At 57.3% G+C, this 10,014-nt stretch overlaps 1 protein-coding gene across 4 annotated transcripts; it reads right to left on the reverse strand.

The window, feature by feature from the left end:
- Positions 1-570: 570 nt before the first annotated feature.
- Positions 571-9,519, reverse strand: Ppp1r1b (protein phosphatase 1 regulatory inhibitor subunit 1B). Of its 4 annotated transcripts, XM_047547239.1 has the most exons (8): positions 9,291-9,423; positions 8,872-9,019; positions 7,197-7,257; positions 6,871-6,893; positions 6,386-6,461; positions 2,956-3,156; positions 1,454-1,573; positions 571-1,365 (listed from the first exon to the last, which is right to left on the reverse strand). In XM_047547239.1, exons 2-8 carry the CDS (start codon positions 8,950-8,952, stop codon positions 1,316-1,318), a joined length of 612 nt encoding a protein of 203 aa, XP_047403195.1. In that variant the 5' UTR covers positions 8,953-9,019; positions 9,291-9,423; the 3' UTR covers positions 571-1,315. The 4 variants fall into 4 exon arrangements, with proteins under 4 accessions (XP_047403195.1, XP_047403193.1, XP_047403196.1 ...); XM_047547237.1 differs by having other exon boundaries at positions 8,872-9,499; XM_047547240.1 differs by lacking the exons at positions 8,872-9,019; positions 9,291-9,423 and adding an exon at positions 7,420-8,146.
- Between the last annotated feature and the right edge of the window lie 495 nt (positions 9,520-10,014).

Consider the following 10,014-nt stretch of genomic DNA (forward strand, 5'->3'; position numbering starts at 1 on the left):
AGGCCGAGGCAGAATGACTGCAAATATGAAACCAACCTGGACAACTTAGACCGTATCTCAAAATAAAACAATAAGGGACGGGGATGTAGCTGTGTTAGAGCACCCCTGGGTTCAATCCCCAGTACCAAAAAATAAAATAAAAAAGACTGGGGACATAGGATCCTCTCCCCCGCCACCTCGACTCAATCCCCAGTAATGGGGGTGGGGGTCGGTGAGGAGTCTCCCTAAGGCTGGGAGCATGGGAAATACCATCGGTATTGGACCACAGCTCTGGCACTGTGGAACTGCCTGTGGGGAGATCTGTGAGGATGAAGAGCCAGTCCCTTCGAGAAAGCCACAGTTACTCTTGATGGACTTCTATTCTCCTCCACCCCACCTCTTTCAGCCATCATAACAGGAGTCAGAACTTCTGTGGGCCGTCCTGAGTGGCTCAGCCTGCCAGAAAACTCCCAGAGGACTGGACACTAGAGTGAAGGTCCTGACCTTTGGATGACTGCCAACCTTCTATATCAGAATACCCCATTACTTCCCTTCTTCTGCTCCCTCCCCTGAAAGAGGAGTCTCAGCACAGTTATTTACAAAGATTTATTACAGCATGGGGGAGATTCAGGTCGAGTCAGGGAAGAAGGAGAAAAGGGACAGAACAGCTGGAGGACAAGGAAATCCTGGCTCCCCCCAACGTGTGCCCCTCTAAGGACATATACTAGGTGGCATTCCTGGCATCAAAGCACAAACAAAATGCAACAAAGCAGCCTCTGCCAGTCCATCTTCCAGGCACCCAGGAGGAGCAGGGGTGACAAAAGGAAAAGTTCCAAAATGTAGAGGCTGTAGAGAAAGATTTCTTGTCCTGGGCCCTGGTAGAAGCCAGTGAGAGGAGTAGTGACTTGGAGTTCCCCATAGAAGAGGGGATGGAGAAAGATCTAAGGGCACCTGCAGGTTCTTAGTACCTCCTTTCCCCAGATCCTAGGGTCCTGCCCTGTGGGTCTCCTGTGCCCAGGGGAGAGGATCTGAGGAGTGGAATTGTGAAGGGGTCCTTGTTTTTGGTTCCTGATTTTTCCAGTGTGGGCTCACTCATATCCCACCTCCCACTGGGTGAATGGAGGAACAACTGGCAGGGGGTAGGCATCAGGGACTCTGGGCATTAGCCAAGGGCGGGCAAACAAGCAAACACAGACCAGCCTTAGTCTTCTAGAAGTTAGAAGCCGCAGCCCTAGCAGGTGAGGGAAAGGGTACAAAATAGGATGAGGACAGAGTGGGCTTTTAGGCAACAGCGGTGCCCCCTCCACTTCCTCCTGGGAGATGCGGGATTGGGAGTTTAAGTGCCAGGCTCAGAAGGGCTGGGGCGCTGAGGCACCTCCCCCGGCTCTGCAAAGCAAATAGAGAGGAAATCAAGGTCTGGCCACGCCCACTGAGTTCTCAACCCCGCCTCCTCGTACCACACTCCAAGCCTCACCGTTTAGTGCTGCGTCTTCCTCTTGATCCTCGGAGCTTCCATCTCTCTGGGGCTCATCCAGAGGGGGTGGGCGCTCCCAGGGCCCCTCCAGACCCTGGCCATAGGTTATCTTCTGCCCGGCTAGGGTTGGAAGACAGGGAATCAAAACACAAGCTTTGATGAGCTGGGGGTGTAACTCCTTAGTAGAGTGCATGCCTAGCATATGTGAGACCCTGGGTTGCATTCCCTCACCACAAACCTACCAGTGCAGGCTTTGAGTGTCTGTCTGACTGTCGTGGAGAGGAGCTACTCTAATGACTGAGGCCAAGGTTTCTGAGTCATCATGGCATAGTGGAGAGAGCACTGGACTAGGACAACTCTTCCAGTGACTCAACATATGAATTAGTCAGTTGGTACCTTTCTGAAGGAGATGTTGTGTATGAGGGACATTATGTAGATTACCTCAAATAAGACAATGAGATAATGCCTGCAGAGCCCAGTGCCAGCACAGAGGAGTTCTGGGGGTGAATGTTGTTCCTTGGTAGTCTTGTTATGTGACCCGATGCCCTCCTACTTGTCCTGGGAAACTGGTCCCCCTCACCTCCTTTTACCTGCTCTTGGGGTCTCAGTTGGAACTGAGTTCATAATTCCAGCCCTCTGGTGCCCTCTCTGCCAGAAATGCAGACAGGTAGCCTATCTTGTTTGGGTGTAAGGGTTGAAGGCTTCAAGCAGGGCTGGTTCACTGTTTGTCATTCCCATCAATAATGGTACCACAAAGTTTAGTGTGAGCTAGGAGGAACCTGGCATGGCCAGGCCTGGGAGACATAACCATGGGAGGGACTAGATCTTTCTGCCCAGAATTCTCTGGGATTTGGCACCTTCTGTGGAGATTTTTGGACCCAAGGCCTCTGGCTTGAGACTCCTCCTATGGAGGTTTTAAGTCTTTTTTCCCCCAGGCAGCTGAGCTTAGAGGTGCAGAGGACCAGATTGGTTCTTAAATCCTAGATTCTCCATCTGGACACTAGAGGGCACCCTCCCACCCCATCCTAGGAAAAAAAAGGGAGGAACAGTCACTGACTTGGTCCTGGAGAGGGCAAATCAGCCGGTCCCCTGCATCCGAGCAGAGACCACATCCCAGATTCAGAAATGCAGGCACTCTCAGGCTCTCTCAGTCTGCTATCCCTGAATCTCCTCACACCCTCTCATTGCTATGTGTGGAAAGTCCTTTTTTAGTTCTAACCTCAAACCCTCATGTGGTGTTGCCTTAATTCTTAGGGAACAGAGGAATTATTAAGGAAAAGCTGATTGAGAGAGGGAAAAGCCAAGCCTGGAGGAAGCCAATGTCTTCGGTGAGGTTGAGTGTGAGGAATCCTACGGGGTGGGAGGATGGGAGGCCGCTGTGGTGGTGTTGCTGTGTACCTGTAGGAGAAACTGAACTGGGAAAGGTGTTCCAAGACAATTGAGGAGAACCCACACCTAACGCATGGTGGTGGGACCTGGGCAACATTGTCGCTTCAGCTTACCAGACCCCCTGCTGCTCTTGAGGACTTCTGCCTGGCTGTCTTCTTCTTCTTCCTCCTCTTCATCCTCCTCCTCATCCTCATCCTCCTCCCTTGGGTAACCCAGCTCCCGCAGTTCTCCCAGCTCATCCTCCTCCTCTGAGGCCTGGTTCTCACTCAGATTGCTGATGGTCTGCAGGTGGGACTCAGCAATGCGCTGCACAGCTGGCACAGAGGGGACCCCAGAAGGCAAGGGTGAGTCAGGCCCAAGATACAGCCCACAGAGCTCCTCCCCATGAGTCTGAGGTAGGGGTAACTTTCTCAGGAGTCTCAGTTCAAGGGCCAAAGGCTACAGGCCAGCCTGCTGGGGGCCAGGCCAAGGCAGAAGCAGCAGGGGGTAAATTTGATCATGTTTGGTTCATAAGTTGTTCCAAGATATTGGCCCCCCAGAGACTGGCCCTACAAAGCAGTCCCACACCATAGGGTGCCAGGCTGGGCAAGACCAGACCAAAGGACACAGAAGCAGCTTACCATCCCCTGGTTGGGGCGCTGGCCTTGCCAACTAGCCAGTGCTAGAGACAGTATCCACCAGGCAGAAGCTGCTGTCGGTGGGCTGAGGCCTGGGGCCTTGCTCCTTTCCATTTCTGGGAGAGAACCTGGCCTGCTTAGGGCTCACAGCTCACCCCAGTCCTGCCCCTCATGCAGTACCCCACCACCACTGTACCACCCAGTCTTAGATGTCAATCCGCACGCCCCTGCCCCAGGCTCCAAGGGTAGGAATGATCGATTCTGGGATTGAAGATACAATGGTCTGCAGCCAATGTAGTCCGTGCCTGGGGAAGTGACCTGTTCAGATGAGGCCCCCACAATCTTGACCCACATCCCCAAGCTCCCAGCTCCCTCTGCAGTGACCTAGAAAGCAGCAAACACACCCCACCACCACCAAGACCTGCTTGCATAGGGCTTGAGAAGGGAACAATGTGGGTGGCTGGAGGAAAGTTTCGAAAAGATGGAAAGGAGCAGGGGGCTGGGAGAAAGGGGCCAGGCTGAAGGTTCTGAAGAGTGACAGGGATTGAGGAAACAGCGTGAGCTGAGACTGGGCAGAGTCGGCAGGGTTCAAAGGCTAGTGGGATTTTAAAGCACATGGGACACTCAGTTCAAGGCCCCCAGGCCAGACGCTGCCCAGCAGGGCAGAGTTGAGCAGTTCCTTGGTCTGCCCACCGCCCCTCCCCTCAGAAAGTCCAGGGAGTAGATCCTGGCTGGAAACCTCCGGTGCAGTGAGCAGGGCCCCGCACTCCTGCCAACTCAGGGACAGGCACAGAGGGCGCATTGTGTGCCCGCTGCCCCACCCTGCCCCCAGCAACCAACCCAGCGCCTCCCGCTGACTCTGGGCAAGCTCCCCAGGCAATAAAAGCACAATAAATCATAAATCGCCCTGCCCTGGCCTTGGGGACTCAGCAAAGCTACCTCTTGAACCAAGTGTGAGAGCTCTGACCTTGGAGCGCCCCCACCAAGACAGTGTTGCCCACCTCCTGTAAGGTCTTTGACTCCTTCCCTACAACCCCCCATGCCTGCCAGGCCCTTTCCTTTGCCCAGAAAGGGGCAGGAGCCTACCAAACAGTGCCCTTTGGGTACAGCAGGGCCCCTGAGGGAGTGGAGAGAGAAGGTGGCAGCTGGGGCAGCTTCCTTTCCCCCAGCCGGGGGAGGAGACTCCAGTTCGTGAGCTGCATCAAAATAGGTGTGTGCAGCACCTGTGCTGGCTCCCGTGGCCTCCCTCGTGCCTCACCTCGCCTGCCTCCCTCTTCCTCGTGCCTGCCTCCTCTAGCGTCTCCATTTCTGGGACCCTGAACTCCCCTCACCCAGCAAGTCTCCCTTTTTTAGCTGCAAGAACCCCAACACAGTCCCAGGGATGCCCACCTCTCTCCTGATCCCTTTTCCCTGCCTCTCCCCACCTAGACTCTTCAAGATGTGACCCAAAGGGGAGTGGGGGCGGAGACACATTTTTGGCCACTGCCAGGGGCATGGGAAACACCCTGGCCTCAGTCTCCTCACCCCACTTGCCCATGCTCACCATCAGGGCCCAGGCTGGGATGAGGCTGGGAAGTACAGTATGTGTTTAGCATGCACGAGGCCCTGGGTTCAATCCCCAGCATACCTCCCACCAAAAAGAGCCCGGGGACAGTTCCCCCTCCCCCTTCACTTCCTGGAGGAGGCAGATTCTTACATTCTTTGCGGGGAAGATGCCACCTCTCCCTCATGCCTGCTTTGTGGCCCTTCCACATGACCCTACGAGTGGGGAAGTCCTTCCACACCCGCTTGCCACAGCTCTGTCCCTTCATCTTCCTGTCCTAAAGGAAGAGGAAGAAGCTCTGCCCTTCTCCTGTACTCCCAGCCCTGGCTCAGGCAGGCTGGCAGGTGTACCTGTTGACCTTGGCTGGTGCCTGGGCATGTATTAAACCCACCCTAGAGAGCTCTCAGCACACCTTTCCAGACTCCCTCCCTCTCTTCAGGGGAGGAGGGGGCTGACCAGGCAGGAAGAGCCTCTGACTGGAGTGGAGGTGGGGGTGAGTGGGCGCCTGGCCCTTAGCTAGGAAGAGCCCTTTGCATACCGGATCTGCACCCCTTCTCCTTCAAGTGCATCTCGCACAGCTCCCTGGACAGAATTCCAGTCTCCAGCTGGCCCTAAGGCTCCCCGCGATGCACACCTCCTGCCCTTCGAAAGCTTCTTCCCTCTTGCCTGCCTTGCTGGCCTGTTGGATTCTATATCCTTCCAATCCCAGGCCATGCACCCTGCCCTCTTCAAACTCTCGCTGACCTTGGAGGCAAAGGACCCAGGATAGCGGGGACCAGATCTTACTCATTTGTTTCCAGTGCTGGGGAGGAACCCAAGGCCTCTGCATGATAAGCACGCACTCTACCACTGAGCCACACCCTAACCCCCAAATCTTACTCATTTTGCCCAGTGCCCACCAGCAAAGCCTGGCACACACTAGGGGTTCAGTGTATGCTACAGGAATGACTTGCCTATTAATACGGAAAGGAAAAGCAGGAGGGGGAAGAGTCCTGGATGCAGATATGTTCAAATGGGAGAGGAAGGGGAGGGGAGAACAGGGGACCCACGGGAGAAGGCACCCTTTGATGGGGGGTGCAGCCCATGCTTGCACAGCACAGATGCTGAGTCTCTTTTACTGCGACATCCACTTGTCATTTTGGGCCAACCATCTCTTCTTTTGACCCCCTACAACCTGTTTTTAAGGGCTGCAGCTGCCCTTTCCAGCCTCTGGTCGCCTTGTGTTTTGAAAGAAAGAACCGGTCTCCAAGCCGGGTTGTGATGCAGGAAGCAATCCCTCCTGCTTGACAAAAGCTGACATTTCCCCTCCCTCCCCCAGTGCCAGCCCAGTTCCAGGGCTCAAGGCACAGCCAGGCGACAGGAAGGACAGGTGGGGGATAGTACCTTTCAGCGAGGGGGGTGTGTAGGCACAAGGGTTGGATCTCTTCGACTTGAGGTGGTGTCCCTCTCCTGAGGCTCTCTGCAGGGGAAGAGCCAGCTTAAGTGGACTCCCCAGAGGCCCCTTCCCCTCACCTTCCCTCCATGTCACCCCACCTTGGCAACCCTGACAGACTGATCTAGGCTCGGCCAGTGAACTCTGTGCAGCAGAGCCTTGTCCTCCCTGCTGCTTTTTTTTTTTTTTGGGGGGGGGGCACCTTCCAGAAGCTCTGGCCCGGCTTAGGACCTTAGGTCTTGGGGATCCCACCCTGAGTCTGAGCAGCAGAGGATCTGTTGGGGCACCCTGGCACCAGGACCTCTCAGAGGAGGTACCCATTACATGCCAGTGTCCTGGGTGGCACCCTCTCTTAGTTGACTGGCAGCGCAAGGGCAGGTCCACTCCACTCTGAAGGGCCCAGGCACCCTCCTTCCAGCTGCCCCAGGAAGCTCACCTGGTGGGGGGAGGCCTCCTCCTCTGAGGAAGCCACCAAAGGGCACCAGCATCAACAGAGGAGGAAGAGAGAAGAGGGGGAGAGAGAGAGAAAGAATCCCAGTTACTTTTCCCAAAGTCTCAGTCTCTGGGGAGAAGGAGGTGCCCCCTCCCTCCTGGGGTCGGGAGGTGCCCTGCTAACAACTGAGTTGGGCCGCAGAGTTGGGCTCCCAGACCTTATCTGTTCCCCAGTCTTCACTCGCTCACCTGTCCTGGGACTTTGGCAGGGCCCTCAGGAAGGCCTCAGAGTTAGGGTGGGGCTGGGATGGGGAGGGAGAGGGGGCCTACCTGGCGAGGAGTGCTCTGAGAGCCGGAACAGCATGGCAGGGGTTGGTCTCCTGCGCCGGATCTGAGGAGATGGAGGAAGGAGGGGCAGGATAGACACCTGCAGGATAGACACCCTAGGTCCCACCCCACCCCCACCCCCAGGCAGCAGGGAACAATGCTTTGGACTCCCCAGGGAGCCTTTGAATCAAAGACAGTCCTTGCTAAAAGGAACTCTGTAGCTCACCCAATCCCTTCGTTTTGCAGAGATGAAAACTCTGAGGTTCGGAGAGGTTCAGCAATGTGCTCAAGGTAACACAGCACACAAGTCCAAAGAACTAGTGAAAAACTAGTCACTGACTCCCAGCCCAGGCCTCTCCCACCCAAGGCTACTCCAGAGCTAATACTTCCCTTTTTATCTTCTCTCCCTGAGGCCCTTCCTCTCCCCAGTTTCTGAAGACCTTGGGAGACTAAGCTGTCTGAGGTTCCTGATGTCAGGGATGGTCCCTCTGCGGGAGATGCCCATGGGCCATGGCACCCACATGGCTCTGTCCACCTAAGAACAGCTCAAGGTCTCCAAGAAACTGGATCCAGTTACACAGTGAGACTGAGCTAGCGTACTGCGGACTTCTAGACCTGATGCTGAGGCTCAGGTGTGAGTCCAAGCCCCAGATGCCCAGAGGCCTGCGGGTATCTCTGGAGGCAGAGAGGGGTCTGGGCTTCTCTGGGATCTTTCTCAGGCTGTAGAACAATTCACCCAGTCCCCGTGAGAAATGAGAAGTTGCCCTCCTTGCTACACCAGCCAAGCTGTATCATGAGGGTGGGGGAATGAGCACTCCCAGCAACTGCCCCCCCCCCCACTGGCTTGGCAATCAGACCAACTGTCAGTTAATTAGGTCCCCTTTGAGCTCCAGGGAAATGCACAAAGAGAACCAGGTGAGTTAAGCTGAAACTGTCACTTACCCCTGCCAAGCTCCCAGCACTGCCCTCCAGACCTCAACCCCCAATGTCCCCCCAAAATGACTTGGCCCCCCGCACTGCTTTGTTGGAAACCAGTGGCGTCTCATCAACAAGTGCCCCCTGCTAGGCTATCGGCATCGACCTCTCTCAACACCCTCCCCCCACACACACACATTCACATTTGGAGGCCTCACAGCTGTCAGGAGGGAGTGACTGGTCACCTCTCCCACCTTGAAGTTAGGGCTCCAAGACCTGACAGCAGAAAGAGTCAGAACAAGGTGCTGGTGACCCCAGGTCAGGCATGCAGAGCGGGACTGGAGGCCAGCAGGGCAGTGGGGTACCGAGGTGAGGAGGCTCAGACTCCTGCGCTGTGTAATAGGGTCAATGTTTGATGTACGGGCTTTCTCACGTGACCAGCTCTGGAGCTGGAATCGGGACCGAGTGGTCGGGGTGGTAGCCTAGAGAAAGGGACTAGCCTAGGGTAACTGTGCAGGGCCGAAAGGACAGTCTCCCAGGAACCAGGCTGCCCGGACGCTCACTGCCAGAATTCTCAGGCCCTGGAATGGGCAGCCGGGAAAAAGTTGCGGAATCTCCAGCGAACTTCACGCGCTGCCCGGCGCCCCCGCCTTGGCCGAGGCTGAGTCTGGCTCTCCGGGCACCCCATCCCCAGGCGGGCGGACCCGGCAGCGCCCGGGGAGTGTGCGGGGGGCGCTGCCGGGGTGGGGCGCGGCCCCCTTACCATCTCCACCTGGCGGGGGTCGAGTTGGCTGGGGGGTGCGGGCACCGAGAACTGGATCTTCTTGCGGTCCTTGGGGTCCATGGCGGGCGCCTCAGGATCTCGGGCTGCGGTCCCTGCTCGGCTCCCCTGTGCTGCTCGGGCCGCGGAGCTGCCAGCGAGCGCGTGCGGCGAGGAAAAGGAGGAGGAGGAGGAGGAGGAGGAGGAGGAGGAGGAGGAGGAGGAGGAGGAGGAGGAGGAGGAAAAAGAGGAGGACGAGGACAAGGAGGAGGCTGCTCCCGCACAGATAAAAATACCGCGCCCGGCGAGGGGAGGGCGAGCGAGCGCCAGGAGGGCTCGGCCGCCGGGCTCGCCTACCGCGCCGGGCTCGGCGCGCCCCCCACTCCCCGGTCCGCCGCCGCGCTCCTGCTGGGGGTCACCACCTAGGTCCCCGCGCTCCCCCGCAGGCTGCGCGCCTCGGGCTCTGCCTCCTTCCTCGCGCTGCCCGTGTCGCCTGCTCGCGGGTCTTGGCGTCTCTTGACCTGCCTCTGCCTCCCTCCCTCTGCCTCTCTTGGTCTCCGGGTCTCCCAGTCTCTGCTGGGCTCCCTCCTCTGGTCCCAGCTCTGGGGTCCCGGCCCGTCCCCTCCGCCTGGGACTGGCGCGGGGCGCTGGGAGGGAGGGTCTAGGAGAAAGTAGCCAATGAGCATCGAGAACCGTGCTCTCCTGGGGCTGGGAGGAGGGTGTGGAGTGCGAGCCAGGGCCCGGGGAGCGGGCCGGGGGCCCCCTGCCGTCTCCCCAGAACTCCGAGCTGCATTATTGATGGAGTCCAGCCGGGAGGATAAAGTGAGGAGGGAGAGGGGAAAGGGACAACGGGAAAACAGGGACTCGGGCTTTAACCACTTAGTGGCCCTGATATTTGGAGTTTCATGGAAGGTCTGCGAGACCGAGGAGAGAGTACCAGCGTGTCACGCTGTGAATGGGGGTGTCCTAGAAAGCGAGTGCGTGTGAACGAGGTGTGCGTGGGAGGACACGTGTCAGTCACATCGTGGCAGGGAGTATGTGCAAGTGAGTGCCAGGGGCCTGTGGTGCTGTAGCTCAGGAATAGGGGGGCAGTGCGGTGTGAGTGTGTGAGTCTACGTGAGTAAGTGTGTCAGAGTGTTAAAGATT

Source organism: Sciurus carolinensis, chromosome 3 (assembly GCF_902686445.1).
Source record: "Sciurus carolinensis chromosome 3, mSciCar1.2, whole genome shotgun sequence".
Classification (NCBI taxonomy): domain Eukaryota; kingdom Metazoa; phylum Chordata; class Mammalia; order Rodentia; family Sciuridae; genus Sciurus; species Sciurus carolinensis.

What these genes read in the sequence shown, in the direction of transcription:
- Ppp1r1b (XM_047547237.1), bottom strand. Translation starts at nt 8,952, where the DNA reads ATGGACCCCAAGGACCGCAAGAAGATCCAGTTCTCGGTGCCCGCACCC. An exon ending in CACACCCCCCTCGCTGAAAG is followed by an intron (nt 3,157 to 6,385) that starts GTACTATCCCCC and finishes CCTCTGTGCCAG; the next exon opens with CTGTGCAGCGCATTGCTGAG. An exon ending in GGAAGACGCAGCACTAAACG is followed by an intron (nt 1,366 to 1,453) that starts GTGAGGCTTGGA and finishes TTTGCTTTGCAG; the next exon opens with AGCCGGGGGAGGTGCCTCAG.